This window comes from Neolamprologus multifasciatus, chromosome 5, assembly GCF_963576455.1.
Source record: "Neolamprologus multifasciatus chromosome 5, fNeoMul1.2, whole genome shotgun sequence".
NCBI lineage: Eukaryota > Metazoa > Chordata > Actinopteri > Cichliformes > Cichlidae > Neolamprologus > Neolamprologus multifasciatus.
The window spans coordinates 20,993,325-21,009,943 of NC_140443.1; the positions used below are offsets into that span (position 1 = coordinate 20,993,325).

A 16,619-nucleotide genomic window follows, 5' to 3' on the forward strand; every position below is an offset into this window, starting at 1 on the left:
CAATACCATAATGCTACACATACTGACAATACTGATAATACTTTTAAATATAAAGGCAATCTTTATAAAATGCTAACATGTATATTTGTTCATTAAAGGAAGGAGCTTTTTGTGTGATAAAATTAAACTTATAAGACTGGAAAGTTTTGTAACACAGGTTTTAGTCAGCCTTAGAGGAGTCTCTTATACTGCATGGATGCTATATATCTGATCTGTGCTGCTTTGTTTTGCGTGCTAAATGTTTTACTTACTAACACATTATAAACTGGTCATAAAAAAAAGACAATTTATCAAGAAAATAACCAGCAGTTATTGAAGCCATGGTCATATTTCACTTTTTTTCCACGGGTATTGTTAAGTCCACTGCACAGACAATCACAGCTCAATGCAACAGTCTAAGTTTTAAATATACATTGTGAGCCTTTGAGTGACCTTTAGGACACTGTGCAGGTCAGCCTATCTTACTGGCTGCAATATCTTATCTGCTAACAGAGTACATTGGATTTCGATGTTATGTCACGGGGTCAAATGTAAATACACCTTCAGTGCTGTGTAGTTAAACATTACGGTAACAGGTGCTACGTCTCACGGTCTCACCTGCTTGGGGTCATCGTAGAAGACACCGATGGCGTTCAGCTTTGGCCCAATGCTGCAGCTCTCAGTGTAGGCTGCACCGCAGTCCTTGTATGGTCCCTCTTTAAACTTATAAGCAATGGTGACATTTCTAATTGGAGGCGGTCCAGTCTTAATGACAATGTCTGACAGGACCCCCGAGTACAGCAGTAAGCTCCCCACCGTCACAACCAAACACAGCAGAAGGACAATTATCAGCAGCAGCAGAAATAAATCGGACATGGTCTCTCAAGGCGGTACAATAGCTGCAGACACTGCAAAATCTGGGGCTAAACGTCCTCCTTCGGGTCACTCTCGCACCGACGCTGTCGTCCTAATGGGTCAAATAACACGGCACAAGAATCGGGACTATTCACAAGTCAGTGCTGAATTGTTGTTGTTGTTTTAAGCCGAAATAGCTACACGAAGTCCAAGCACAGCGGAAAGCTAGTTATTTCCCCAAACAAAGGTACACGCTTCCCGGTCAGACCAAGCTTATTCACCTCGGGGGGAGGCGTTTATGTTTTATTTAAAGGACTTGTTGGTTTTTGTAAATTACGTCGGTAAAATAGCAAATAACTGTATAACACGTAATACTAAATTAATATTACTCCTACTGAGCTTCGAAAATCCGGCTTGGACGCAAAGAAAAACTCATTATTTTCAATAGCACCCCCTTTCCATTAATATGAACAAGTCTAAAAATAAATAAATAAATTGATAAATAAAAAACTGAAATCAAACATTACTGCTTTATAGTGTGACAACATTCAGGTAACGGTGTAAATTCAAAAATACTCAGCCATATAAAAAATACATGTAAGCAGAATTTGGTGGATATTATTATTACAGTATGCGCAGGCATACCAGAACAAGTCTGGAGTACTATTTGGGACAGGAGTGGTGTGACAGAAAACAAAAACAAAAACAAAAAAAACAGATGCACTGTTTTTCTGCTTTTCACAGAAAACTACCAAAAACAACACAAGATGATGTGTACACTCACCATCAGATTAGAGGTCCTCAATGCTTATTTAGTTCCTGGGACCAGAGACACAAACCATGTTTAATCTCCTCAGTGCTATCAGCTCTAAACCACTTAGATCATGAGTATGAAGTGTGACAAGTTATCATTGTTTGGCAGATCAATGTGCTGCAGCCAGTTTTGGTGTATTGTTCCATTTCAGTCAGCTGCATTTTGGAAAGCATCTAATTTATCACATACTGTTCACATCACATCCTGTTTGCTAACTCTTTTTGTTCCTAATTTTATTTATTTACTAGATTCATAATTATAAGCAGAGAAATGCTGATTATATTTCAGCAAACATCTTTTGTGTACCTGTTTCATGCTGTTTTCAAGTGCTGCTCATGGAAATTTTGTGATATAGTGCATTACGATATATGATCAACATTGCTGAAATAAAGGCCGCTACATAGAAATGTGTGCTACTATCTACTGAAATAAAAATGTTAGTTTTAAACTACATGGAATAGACACAATAAAACTAGCACAAAGGCACTATTTCAATTTCTTTGGTGATGTGTTAAATAATAAATTGTGCATTGGACCTGTAGAGGATTTCTCTCCTCCTCAGGTATTTTAACAGCATTCAAGCCATAATGTATTATCAATAAAAACTCTATAATAACCCTGCATAAAAGAAAATCCAATCCTTTAAGTTTCAGGAGCAGAAAACTCTTATACATTCATTCAAAGCTGCATCTGTTCTTTGTGAGGTGAAACTTTCCCCAAAGCTATCACGTCATATTTCTTTAATTATCATGTAATACAACTTTAACGTGAAATCCTGTGCTTTTATATCAGCAAAAGCAAAAACTATGATTCACTGCTCGTAGCTAGAGATCCATAGTACATAAGGAATGGCACTATTTAAGAGTTGTTGTTTTTTAACTCTAATGTAGAATTTTAACCATCAAGTGCTGTAATTAAATGCACATAAATGAGTCTCCAGGACCTTAAAGTATCAAATATATATAGTTTCCTTTCCTTTAGAGCTTACACTAATCAGTGCTGTCCCTCATTACAGGATTTGCCAGGAACAAAGATCGCTGTGTTGAGCCTGAGCACTGTGATGTGATTTTCCCAGGCTTACAAAACAAAGAAAAAAACCTAAGTTCTCTAACATTGCCTCAAATGACAGAGCGTGTTAAAACACTACATTATTATGGTGATATTAAACTAATGACAGGACATGCCATTTTATACAAGATCTGGAAAAGAGAGGTCTTGAAAATTAAATGAAACCATCAAAATCATTTTTATTTTTATTTTTTTTACAGTTTCAAAGCTGATAAACAAGGTATTTTATGAGAATTGTTAAATTGGTAAGCATTTTAAAATATAACATATGAATGACATATTCATCCACCACTTTCAAATGTAACACTTTTTTTAAGACTGTGCCCTAGTGTGATAACTTATTTAATAGGATAAACAGTAATGAGATTTTTTCACCTGTAAATAGAAAAAAAATGAAAATAGGAAGATTCAAACATTTATTATTATGTCAGTAAAGACGTATTACTCAGAGTCATCTGAAGTATTCTCCTGGTCCACATTCTCCACTCTGTTAACCTTTTTAATTCCCTCAGAGTCACTCTCCTGGGCCTGCACACAATAACAGCACACACATGGTAAACATGACTATTTGTGAACACGCAAGCATGAAACAGCATTAATGGTAGAGAATAAATACAGTGACTATATGTAAGACAGAATTACATAGTTATACAGTACACCGCCTCCCTGTTAACTGTCTCAGCCACTAATTTTTAGCCTGCTACAGAATGACAGTTATCTTATCGGCCCCACTGCTCTACAGCTTCAACTGTCTGTTAACCGACCAGTTAATACTTCTAAAAGTAAGTATAGTGCATTGGAGGGGGGAGGGGCTTGTTTTGTGTTTTACTTTAACCAGTTTCAGGTGCCAAAAAGTTCTTTTTTTTTTGTTTAATAACTATTCAAAAACCAACAACAAAGTGTAATATATATACACCACAGCCCACTTTATTAGGTACACCTTACTAATACATTGAACTCAAGGTGTTGCTTCATTTCTCAGAGATTGTGGTCCATATTGGCATGACAGCATCACACAGCTGCTGCAGATTTGTTGGCTGCACATCCATGATACAAAAATCTATTTCTCTTTTAAAGGTGCTCTATTGAACTGAGATTTGGTGTCTGTGGAGACCATTTGAGTGCAGTGACTTCATTATCATGGTTCAGGAAATCAGTTTTGTGATATAGCACATTATCCTGCTCGAGTATTGCTGTTGACCATGTCCATCTCTTTATGATGATGGTCAGCAGTAATAGTCAAGCAGGCTGTGATTTTTAAACAACGTTCAGTTGGTACTAAGATGCCTAAAACACCACCAGCAGCCTGAACTGCTAATATAAGGCAAAATGGATCCATACTTTTCATTTTGTCGACACCAAAGAGAGACCCTACCATCTAAACGTTGCATTTGAAATCAGGACTCATCAGCAATGTTTTTCCAATCTTCCATTGTTCAATTTAACTGAGCCCGTGAAACTGGTGTACCTAACAAAGAGTGTGAGTCAACAAACGTCTAAACTGCAACAAGCCTTTGGAGTGTCGGCCCAATTCATGTTTTATCTTTTACAAGAAATTACAATTACCTCATCTTCTGACTGCTCCTGTGGAGGTGGTGAACGCTCTGGCTGCTCCTCCTCCTCATCATCATCATCTTCTTCTTGTGACCTCTGAGAAAGAATCTCTTCCCCCTGCAGGGTAAATCATATCATTCTTTTAAGTTAATGATTGAAAAATGTATTAGGAATTAAAGCAATAATAATTAATAATATTTTACCTTCAGGTTGCGATTCTTCAGATTACCCATCCAAAAGGCCTCCTGACAGTTGTTGAGCGTCAGCATGGCCTTCACTCTGTATACAAACAGCTCGAGGCTCTTCTTCAAGGCTGGCACGTGGTTGGTCAAGCTGGTATCCTGATGCATCTGAGCACCAATGTATTATAATCAGTTAAAGAAATCCCGAGGATAAAGGTGAACACTACACAGACTCGGTCTTTTCTTCAATTTAACAGAAATAATCAAATTACCTTAGAATGTCCACACATGTGATGAAGCTGCCGAGTGCTGAGCTGGAAGGTCTTCAGCAAACCTTGGACATCCTCCTTGAAAGATACAAGCATCGCCATGTCTATTACAGGTTCATCAGCATGGACAAATATTTTCCAATATGTGCTGATATATAAACTTTTCTTTGCAGAACATAACATGGAGAAAGATCCTTGGCTTAAAAATGGTCTTATCATATAGCTAGCCAGCAGAGCAGCTCAGGTTCATTGTATGCAATCCTCAAGCTTGACTGAAGGTGGGGTAAAGTTAATTAGATTACTACGCTGATGGTGTTTTTATTATTTTGCCAGTATATAAAATCATGGTTAGGGTATACTCTCCTACAGCACCATTGAGAGTTTTAGTAAACATGACATTGTGTAGTGTGCATGTGACGGGGGTGGGAGATCTGACATGAAAGTATACTGACAGCTGTGAAGTGGCTTCATAACTACCTTGTGCCTTTTGAAACTGTAGTCCAATAGCGGCATTCCCAACTTCAGGAAAGACTCCAGGAAAAGGCGGCCATACTATCAAATACAAGATTCAAACCAGTTAAGGAAAACGTTGAACAGTTAGTGAAGGTGAGATCATAGTCAGCATGCAGAACCCACTCACCTTTAAGCATACGTTGAGAACGGGCCGAGAATCAAAAACCTGCAAGGACAAAAACACACACGTGACATGGAATGGATATTAACTCCCTTTTTAAATATCATTCATTCTAATCACTTTTCCAACAGTACCGTGACCATATACTTAGCTAAAGGTCAGCAGTCAGTCAGTTTATATGTTATACCTTAACCAGGTTGACCAGGATGTGAAAGTCCCTGACAGCCAGGTTCCATGTCAGCAGTTTCTCACTCTGAGCCTAGAAGAAAGGCACACATGACTTTCTGAGTTTATGGGTCTGACTACTGTGATTTACATAAAGGAGAACATGCTGGACAGTGTGACACCTAGTGGCTGACCTCAGTGTTGTCACTCATTTTGCTAGAGGGAATCTTGTGAACAGCTTTCTCAAGCTCTGCCATCAAGACTTTGTAGAACACCAGGAATGTCTGCCTGATGAAAGAGAGAAAACCAAAGACTCAGATCTTAATCTAACAGCTTAACCAAATCACCAACAGTACAATCACCAGAGTTGACTCTAGTATGACTGAGAATCAAGAGCTAATGGTAGAGACCTACCTGCTGAGAGTGGGCCAGGAAGCAGAGCTCTCATCTTTTGATGCATTGATGAGCTCTGGGATTCCTTGAGCAGCTATTTCCTCCACTGCCTTTAGAATATCATCAACATGTTCCAGATAGATGCTACAGAGGCAGCCGCAGAAAAAGATATTGCAAGATAAAAAGATCGTGATTCTGATTTCTGAATTACCTTAGACTAAATTTGACACTGATGTGTGATGTACTTAATTTTTTATTGCCTACTGGTGATATATTTATATGCACTCACCGGCTGCTTTGTTAGGTACAGCGGCTCAACTGCTGGTTAGTACAAATATCCAATCAGCCCAAAACATGGCAGCAACTAAACGCGTTTAGGCTTGCAGACATGGTCAAAACAACTTTCTAGATGTCACCAGTCAACAGAGAACAGCAAGCTCTCTATGAGTTTGTAGGAAGGCAACAATAAATCAAATTTGTTACACTTGTTACAATCAAGGTATGAGGCAGATCAGCAATTTGCACAGGATCAGCAAAATTAGGAACAGAAGATTGGAAGAATGTTCCCTAATCTGATGTTTCAAGATTTTTACTGCAACATTTGGATAGCAGAGTCAGAATCTGGTGTAAACAACATGAACGCATGGATCCATCCTGTTTTGCGTCAATGGTTCAGGGTTATGGTTGTGTTGTTATGGAGTGGGAGACATTTTTTGGGGGTCCCTTAGTACCAAATGGGCATCTTTAAACACAGTCTATCCGAGCCCTTCCCATAGTGTAAGCAATCTTTCGATGGCTCCTTCCAATAGATTATGCACCATCTCACAAAGCTGGAACAACATGAATGTGGTTTCTTTTCTTAGAATATATTTTTGGGGTTTTACAGTGGAGAGAAAACAAGAAAGCTGGAAGAAAGATCAGGGGGAAGACATGAAGTAAATGACCAGTCAAAGTGGTTTCTTTAACATCCCATCAGATCCCATCCAAAAGTGCATCTCTGGGATGTGATGGAACGGGAGATTGTAGCCAACAAATCTGCAGGAGCTGTGTGATATATTGTGTCAATATAGACCAAAATCTCTGAGGAATGTTTCCAGCAACCTTGGTGAATCTGTGCTTGAATGAAGTCTAACCCAGTACTAGCACGGTGTACCTAATAAAGTGACCAGTCAGTGTATACTCAAGACTTTTAGCTGCTTTCATTTGAGTTTACATTTGCACTAGAGGGCCACAAAAAATGCAGACGTACCTCAGGAGAGTGTGAAGTGCTTCATTGAATTTGGTGCCTCGCTCCTTCTCGCCACTGGCCGTCACCCAGTCCTGGTTCAAGAAACGCCGTGCAAGGGACGCTAAACCAAGAAAAATAAATAAATCAGGTCCTCACACACTCTTTGAAAATAATTCAAGTGAATAAGTGAATTAAAATGAGGCATCGTATTAGCCCAACCAGTCTGCTCTCTGTAAGCGGCAGGATTTCCTCCTTTCTCTGACACAGTGGAGAGAAGCTGAGAGAGACACAGAGCTATGCTGAGATTTGGCACTGTGCTGCGGAAGTTGAGCAGATATTCAAAACTGTGTCTAAAAAACAAAACAGAGAAAACAAATGCATGTATTATGTTGTGAAACACAAATATCAAAAATGTCTAAAATAAAAACAGAAGAAGAAGAAGAAGAGAGAGAAAGAGTTTCGTGGGGAATATTCTGTCAACAATAGCTTGGTCCCTGGATATCAAATCTTTTTTTTTTTTTTTACATGTAAGCATGTACATGTAACAATCTACCGCAGAAATAAGACTTCTTAGTGAGAGATGAAAAAAATAAATCAAACTATTTAGAGAAGTGTCCTCTAGCAGAGTCTTAAAACCTAACCACTCACTTCACAAGCTGCTCCAGAGTCAGCTCAGCACCTCCCTCTTTGAGTCGTCCAGCAAAAACTCCCAGAGCCTTCTTCAGTAAGCTCTTCTGTGCTGGTTGACTAAATCCAGACCTGAGAGATGCACATTTGTGTGTATATATATATAAGACTGAGGCAAACACTTCTCAAGGCACACTGCTCTAGATGTCTTCTGAGGTAAACATCAGTGCTGCTGTTTCTCCTTACCAGCTGAAGGTAGTGTTCAGGACCTGCAGGAGCAGCTGATAGGCTGAAGACATTAACTGGTGTTCCTCCACATCTGTTGCAGGTCCATCAACAACGCCGTTGTTTTCAGATAGCATAATCTGTGAAAGAGCGAAAGCATGTGCGAGAATTTCTTAAAAACGTGATTTCCCATCTGAAGTCAAGACATTTAATGATTCGATACCTGGAAGTGGTTGTGGCAGTTCTCCAGGTGTGAGCAGAGAGCAGGCATAAGTTGGGCACAACAAGAGGCAATATCCTTAGAGCTCCTTTGCTGGAGGTGGGAGAAGCCCACACTCTTATCAGTTCTTCCCTACACAGGAACATAGTTCAATAATTACAGTTAAATTATTAAATTTATACTGTATGAAACTATTGAGTTTCAAGGACAAACAGGTTTAATTAATTTGGTCTAAATAAATTGCTCCATCTGTGACTAGAATTCCTGCTACAATATATGAAATGTTAACCTAAAATGAGCAGTGTTTATTGTGACAGAGTATTTGTTTTCTCTAACATTGCTCCATAATGCTTGTTACTACTGTTGCTATGCTTTTTTCCACACCTTGAGGAATGGAGCTCTTTTGGCCGGGGCAGCTGTTAGACTAAACTCTAATTTGCGAAGCATATCCTCCAGGAGGAAGACGAGCTCAGCAGGGCCCAGCAGAACCTCCTCTCGCACCTTAGCAATGCAAAAACATTAGCTTGATTCAAATGGTGCACACGGTATAGTTGTAAAATACATTTAAAGCAGTACACGTTTCCAAAAGCACTTATTTACCTTTGTGTGGAGCTCAGAGTCCAACAGCGAGCGTGACAGCAGCCCACACTGCAGAACGCTAAGCACCTCCATGTCGAGCTCCCTAAAAAACGGTCTGTAGGACGCCAGGCTGACACCTGGCCGGATCTCCTTTACCTTCTCCTTTTCTGGCTGCTCCTTAATCACAAGCAAGTTCATATTTTAGTTTGTTTTGCTTTAAACAAACACATGAGAGGGTCGACTTTGTGAGATGTTTACCTGCTGAGTTTCATCTGCTTCTGTCGCCTCTTCAGCCTGTGAGCTGCTTTCTGAAGAATTCTTACCAGGGGCCTTCCTTTTCTTTCCCGTGCCATCTAAATAGCACAATGAGGTCAATGTTATTATGTATAACTAACATACACATAACAGAAGTATATAAACAATGTAGGCTAAAATATCCTGTTACAGGTGGACTCACCTTTCTTTATCTTATTCACAGGAACAGTGGAATTGGGTACAATCCCATCTGTACTGTCTCCATCAAAATTAGCAATAGGTGGCACATAGCCAGGTTTTCCTGAAAGTCAAAATAAAGTAAATTGTTAGTAAAACTGACACTGCAGGGCAGAAAAGAGGGATTCTAAGTCCTTTTATTGTTGGATCAAAAACACACCTGCCAGAGCTCTCTCCAACAGTGTCTGAAGATAAGTGATGTTCTGCAGGCGAGTCAGTACTCTCATCTTCATATCTGTGTCTTTTTGTGTACAGAATGCATTTACCACCTGTGGAAAAACACACACAGCTTTAGGTGACAGTCACGCAGGCCTAGAGACCAGCCACTAGGGGAAACGTGTTGTTGTGTGGCTGGGGCTTCAGTCACACATCTTGTCTTTTCCAAATAAGTGAACTGACATTAACATGCAGTTACCTCTCTGAACCAGTTGATGGTGTGAAAGAGCAAAGTACAGAGGAACTCCCTCTCAGCTTTTGACAAGCTCTCAACTTTCTCTACTACGTCCATGTCTGTTAGGATCAGAGGGCACCCTGTAATGAAGCACATAAACACATAAGCATAAACTGCTTTATAGCCACAGTACCAAAAAGTATTTGTCACTCCCTCTTCCTCACCCAGAAGGCCGTCAATTTCCTCCAAGTCTCCCTGATGCCGCTTCTCTACACACAACCTCAGGAGACGGAAAAATGGGGACAAACACAGAGAAGACACTCGCCTTCTCCCACAAATACAACAAACAGGAAATATCAAATACAGTAAATACAATTAGCAAAACAGATTATTGATTTAGCATTCTCTTATCATGGGGACGACTCACTTATGTGCCTTATTGACTTGATTTTGCAGCTCTCCTTTGTTTTGGATGTCTTTGGCCAGTAGAGGCATCAGGTTGATAGCAATGCCTCCCTGATCCTCATCTTCATATAATTTGTACATTGCACGGGCCGGAAAGGGAAAGGACCTGAAAAAACAACAACAAAAAGACAAAAAACAGGCTCAGTGATACCAATTATATAAAAATATAACTCAGTATGCTGAAAACAGTTACTACGTCATCATCACTAACCCTGATATTTCCGGGCCCAGGTCCACTACAAAGACATCCTCAAAGTCTTGAAGGACACTTTTTCCAATCATGTCCTAGAAGAACAAAGAAAATAACAGGAAGGTTTCATCTGACAAAGTACAGTACAATCAGTTTTTACTTTAAAGTATAACGCGTACAGTTATTAATGTATAAAAAAAGTTTTAAAAAGAAATTGAAACTACCACAAAGAAAGAAAAGAATTAAAAGTTATGTCTGAGCAACCAGCTAACACCTATAGCTTCACATAATGCTACTTTGGACCTCATGATGAGACAGTTAGTAAATGTAGCCTCCAGTTTGCCTTCAGTACAACATGACAAACTGCATTTGAGAAAGCCTCTTAAGCAGCAAGAGTGAGATATTCTACATATTGCAGAATAAGAGAGAAGGTTTTGTGAGTTTCTGAGACATACCTGGACCTGTGGGTCCAGAGTAGAGCTCAAAATCAGGTTGGCCAGTTCATCATAATAAAGAGCTGCAGCCTCAGGTGAGCTTTCACTGCTCGACTTCACCAGCTCCAACAGAGCCGTCACCTGCAGCGGGAAAAACAAACATAACTGGAGATCTGTGACAGACTTCAAAGGAAAAAAAATACTGGTTCAACCAAAATGAAAGGGTCCAAAGTTTGAAAGGTTCTGAAGTTTTTACAATGTAGATACACCATATATTTAAATACTAGCTGATCAAACACTGTTATCTTAAATAAAGCAGGCCCTGTGGCAAACATAAAAGAATAATGAGATTTTAAAGAGTAATAAATAAAAAAAATCATTAGCACCACTTGTTTTAATGGCTAATACGTACCTGTCTGATTGCCTCCTGGGACAGCGACCTGCTCTGCGATTCCTTCGCTTTGGACCTGGAACAGACAAAAGAGGTTAGTCTGCTGATGACACCGAAAAATTAAATCACAGAGTAAACAAGGCACTTATCTAATGTTTGCCAAACAAGTTTTTACCTGAAAGCCCCCATGCTGCCTACAATCATCACAGCACCAATGATGCCAATGCGCTTGTACTTGGGCACAGTGCTGGAGAGCTGTTTGCGGATCACTATGTGCATATCATCCTGTTTGGAATAAAACAGAAGAACACAGGTCAGTAGATGAGAGACAGTAAAAAATTTAAAAAAAAGGCAGAAAAAGTGTCCAAGGCTGGGCTGTCCAATATCTGGATCCCCCGAATGCGTGATTTTGCACCTGAATGTGAGATCCTTGCTTCTGTCCAAAGGCCAGTTTGCTCAGAAGGTGGAAAAGTCTTCGAATCTGCTGCGGAGTGAGGTTGTCCATGTAGTCCAAGATTCCCTATGTCAAATATCATGACTGGTTACAATCAGAACCAAAAACATTTTAAAAACACCGCTGCTGGGTAAGAAAAGCCATCATCCGCACGCTGCTTGCTTTGTATATTTGATTTGCAGCTACAATGTTTCGATCGCCTCGTCACCTTGACAAAAACAGCATACATGGCCATTTCCGAGGGTTTCTCGTTAACCAGACCACAGAGCAGCTCCAGAGCCACGTCCACCTCTCCACCCACACCACTACACACGTGGGTCACGAGAGAGCCCACCACCTCCTATTAAAATACCACAGGGTTGAATTACGCAGAAGAATCTGTATTTAGAAACATTTACGCATGATTCAAATTATTCTCAAACTCACCTGATGGCAGTAAGAGTCAAACGCAGTGAACGCATGCAGGTACATGTTTCCTCCGAAAGGCACCACGCAGGGGTCAGGTGAGCGTACCAAACTCTGAGCTAAAGCAAGGGTGGAGGGGAAGTACCCTCGCATGACCTAAAAGAAGAACAATAATAAATACAATGAAGTATTAAAAATAAAAACTGCACTGGGCTTGTGTTCTTATATTTAAGCTTCTATTTCTACAGGCTGACCCACCTGAGCGTAGTCCCTGAAGGTTCTCTGTAACAGAGCCTCTTGGATCAGTCCGTTTCTCACTTTGACCTTCAGCACTCTTTCTGCCCCCCGTCGGCTCTGGTTGGCATTGGTGGAGTGAAGAATGAGCAGCACCAGCAGATCCATGACCTAACGTGGCAAAGCAGAAATATTACAAAGAGATGCCTAAAAACCTTAATGTGGTGTATAAACAGGCTTCCTAAATGTCCTCCTTCAAAATGTTTCCCATAATCCAACTTTGACAGCTGACATCAGTAAAGATGAGTAACAACATGGTCTAGTAGGTGCATGTATACATGGTGATGTTTCTTTATAGCTTCAACATCAAACAAGTCACTATGATAAGCAAGAGAAATTAATTTCTGTAAAATTATCCAGATGTTATGAAGAAATGTGCTTGAAATGTTAAAAGTAACTATCCAATAGCTTTCTAATGGTGGAGACTTTTGGATGCCCGTAGTTCTCAAACTCTGATGATACAGAAGCTAAAATCACACTCGTCACCCCAGAATGTTTTAAATCTGTCACTAAATACAAAATCAGCAGCTTAACTGCATAAATTATATTAATTCAACTTCTTCTTAAGCCATGAATTTTTCACCTGGTGACCCATGGCCCCCTTCTGTTTGAGAACCAGTGTATAGACCTAAGAATGGGACCAAGCCGTCAGTTAGCATTCTTTGGGAATATGCTGAACTTACCTTATGCCCCTCCACCTCATCCACAGACTCTATGGCCTATTAAAAGAAACAGAGAGAAAGAGAGAGAGAGGGGGGAAAGTACATTTAAGTCACCGACACAAGCAATTGACTCAATCAGTTAAGTGAAGGGCCAAAAGAGCATTAGTTCATTTCATACCTTGATCCAAGCCTCAGAAATGGTTTTCTGGAATCGCACTGCAGACTTGATGCAGTCCAGTATCAACGAGATGCTGTCCTGGCTGCTGCCAGCTGCTGCCACGGAGGCAGACCTGCATCAAAAACATCAAAAACTGGATCACATCACCAACAAACCACATTTCTTACTTCAAAACTTCCGGTGCTATAAATGGGCTATAAATGAATTGGAATGCGTGTTATCTTACCCGCCTGCTGCTTTGCTATTCATATGATTCTGAGAGACTTGCAGCATAGGCGGAAGGACGCATTGCTCAAGCTCAAGCTTTTTTCGAAGATTACAGACAATCTAAAAACAAGGAACCACTTCTCATATCCATTCATTTAGTAAAATTATGAGGTGTATGGGGATTTTTTGTATTGCTTGACCACTCTGACCTCGTATGCATCAGAGGCCGACACAGAGTGCAGGATGAACTTGACCACTACGGGGAGGTCCTCTAGCTGCACAGCAGCCAGCATGGCCATAACAGCTCCACGGACCTGAAAAACCAGAGAAGCAACAAGTAAAAACGCATTGCTACCAGTGCACATGTGTGTTTATATGTGCATGTGCACACTACCTCTGTCAGCAATGAAGATGTGAGGTTAAGACTAGAAAGGGCATCCAGGATGGGAACGATCAACTGAGTCTTCTCCTGGAGTAAAGAGCTGCAGAGAGGAGTGGTATTAGCAGCAACCTTAAAACACAGATTGACCACAGCACATGTGTGTTAGAGATTTAGTGTACATACTTGAGCTCCCTGGCTATATCATTGTGCTGGGAGTCTTCCAGTATCTCTGGCAAACTGGTGATGATGTCACACTGAACCTCCACCGGAGCTACTGACACCAACTCCATGAGCTTCGACGCCAAATCCTGCAGGAAGATAAATAAGCACAAAAGAAGAAACATGTGATTATAGGACAAACTCAACAGGCCAGACACACCTTCAATTACAAAAGCAACAAAACCTGTCATCAAACAAATGATTACCTTAGCGTCCACAACTCTGTCTAGCCATTTGAGTTGGTTAATAATAATGCGTGGGATACTAACTCCTCCATCGCTGGTACTATGGAGTAGAGAAGACAGTTAGATTTTTTTTAAAAGACATATTAAAAGTATTCCAAATTTTAAACCAAAAAATTGTGTAGTACATCAAAATGTCAGGAAATACTGACCTATCTAACATATACTCAGGGAGCTTCTCAAGCAAGGTGTTAATGATGGAAGTCTATTAAAAAAAAGGACAGGTGATTGGGGATTTGTGGTAGTGTATTTGTACTAATACATACTGCTTTTCATTTTGACTGTGCTTGTAAAAACGCAGTTTTCTTTTACAGGTCATCACAGAAAATCTCACCTGTAACATTTCAATCCCCAACAACATCCGCAGCAGGCTTTCCTGGAATGAACTGACAGAACTGCACACATGAAAACATATCAGTTTTATTAGCTTAGTCCAACTTCTAGCTGTGTCCTCCATAATTTATGGAGCTGTTAAAAATTGCCTTATAATTCATTGGCTGTTTATAGGATGTTTACCTGGGGTCTCCATTAGACGACTGTGGGATGCATGGAAGAAGGCAGTTCCTAAACCTGTCAGTGTTCTCCATATATGACTCCAGTGCTGTGATGAATTCTTGAATGATCTAAGAGATGAAAAGTAGGAACTTAGGGGGAAACGTGTTTTTTGTTGTATTTTTGTGTTCACTGTAGGGTTTTTGTACGGTTTATACTCACACCAGGGTACCTGGGGCTCTTCTGAATTTGCTGCTGTATTCGTCTCTGAAACACTACTTGGTCAACACCTGGAGAGGGATAAGACCAGATGTAGGTGAGCATCTCATTTCATTTACAGCGCTGCTTTGTTTCAAAACTGAATTGAGTGCGTTTACCGATCTCGTTAGGCATGCCGCCCTGTCTCAATGTGACACCGGCCACTCTGACAAAGTCAACAAACACACACTGACTGGTCTCCTCTGGGGCAGCTTCCTTAGACTGGCGACCAGCGCTGCGACTCTTCTTCACTTCTGAAAGCAGATATAAAGCTTAAAAAAATAATATCACAGAAAACAGCTATACAGCTTCTCTCGCGGGAAACTGTGTCAACAGAGGTGCTACATAGCTCCCAAGACTGATGAAATTTTTGGGAATACATGGAGAAACGTGCCTTATACACATACACGTTTTAAACTTACTAGGTGCTGCAGGAGCTCCCTCTCCTTTATCCACGGAGGAGCGTCGCTTTTTGCGCATCATCTGATGAAATATGAAGGACAGAAGGCTGTTAATAGCTATATTAGGCTACCATACACACACAGGGGAGTTAAAAAAGGAGGGGACGGTCACCACTGTCGCTATAATAAACGACACAGTTCAATAACTTTAACACAAACGTGCTTTTTGTCTTTAACATCATGTCGATATGAAATGTTCTGGTAAGGTTGACAGAAATGTTTTTTATGAAAAATGGTAGACATACTTTTACTGAGCAGACGAAGCCACGGACGACCAAACACCGAAGTTACAAAACAAACTTCCGCGCCAAACAGCTCTGCGTCATCAGTGTCGTCACACTCGCGCATCCTATTGGCTGCTAGAAAAGCTCAGCTATACAGCCGTAACTGCACCGTTATAGGTCACTCTGTTTACTGATCTGTGTGCTGTAATTTACAGCAGTCCGTCAGTAATGTGCAATATTTTCATTTTCAAACACTCAGCCGGTTTGTATGAGTTGGTCATACTTAAGCGTTTGGGACTGAATACTTAATAACTGAACAGCCTTTCCGGGACAAGCAACTCCATCAAAGAGTACACTGGATCAAGCTATTGCAGTGCCCCCTGCTTTCTTCTTCGTCTCTCTCAGTTTGCCAACAACATTGTCCCGCTAATATTTAAATTTATTAAGTTAATACATTACTTATTTACATAAAAAATATATTAATAAATATCCTTTTTATAAGTATATTTTTATTAAAAAATAAATAATCATATTTATACATGAGCCTGTATGGAAGCCCACAATATTTTCATGACAATACATTAGTGTGTATTTTGACAGTCCGCCTACAAAGTATTTGCATGTACATTCAGCTTTAACTGTACTTATTGTATACTTTCTTTATTTTTTAATTTTTTGCTCTCAACTGATGACATGCATATGCAGCTCAAATAGCTGATTTTGTTTCCACAGAAAATTTAGAAAATGTGGGCTAGTTCTGAAGAAGCACCAAGGCAGGCCTGGCTTTGCACCTGCAGCCAAATTGGAGCAGTGGAAAAGAGGCAGGACACAAATGTGCAATCAATACAGACAGTGTACATGTGCATATCAATTCACATGTACACATATCAATTCACAGGTTCTCAGGGGTGTTTGGAGCAGGTTATCGCCCTGCGTGGTATACCAGCCCACTAATTTCAGGGAGTGAACTATCTTGGCAGGCAATA

At 40.2% G+C, this 16,619-nt stretch overlaps 2 protein-coding genes across 2 annotated transcripts in view; both read right to left on the reverse strand.

Annotated features, from left to right (window-relative positions):
* tex264a (testis expressed 264, ER-phagy receptor a) overlaps positions 1–1,099 on the reverse strand; it is a 90,785-nt gene extending 89,686 nt beyond the window's left edge. The window contains exon 1 of the mRNA XM_085160994.1: positions 598–1,099. Within this exon, the coding sequence (XP_085017120.1) occupies positions 598–855 (258 nt within the window). The 5' untranslated portion in view covers positions 856–1,099. The remainder of the gene's footprint in view (positions 1–597) is intronic.
* A 1,784-nt stretch (positions 1,100–2,883) lies between these two features.
* On the reverse strand, positions 2,884–16,545 carry fancd2 (FA complementation group D2). The gene is made up of 44 exons (XM_085160985.1): positions 15,655–16,545; positions 15,371–15,431; positions 15,068–15,202; positions 14,913–14,980; positions 14,715–14,821; positions 14,533–14,593; positions 14,351–14,403; positions 14,163–14,241; positions 13,921–14,045; positions 13,750–13,837; positions 13,565–13,669; positions 13,375–13,475; positions 13,149–13,260; positions 12,992–13,027; positions 12,273–12,419; positions 12,036–12,170; positions 11,818–11,949; positions 11,571–11,675; positions 11,331–11,440; positions 11,177–11,231; positions 10,786–10,905; positions 10,352–10,425; positions 10,103–10,246; positions 9,900–10,000; positions 9,700–9,815; positions 9,445–9,553; positions 9,250–9,348; positions 9,051–9,145; positions 8,814–8,969; positions 8,598–8,714; positions 8,217–8,345; positions 8,015–8,133; positions 7,790–7,900; positions 7,361–7,491; positions 7,163–7,262; positions 5,935–6,057; positions 5,715–5,808; positions 5,543–5,614; positions 5,362–5,400; positions 5,199–5,273; positions 4,725–4,799; positions 4,474–4,620; positions 4,283–4,387; positions 2,884–3,244 (listed from the first exon to the last, which is right to left on the reverse strand). Exons 2-44 carry the CDS (start codon positions 15,429–15,431, stop codon positions 3,158–3,160), a joined length of 4,353 nt encoding a protein of 1,450 aa, XP_085017111.1. The 5' UTR covers positions 15,655–16,545; the 3' UTR covers positions 2,884–3,157.
* Between the last annotated feature and the right edge of the window lie 74 nt (positions 16,546–16,619).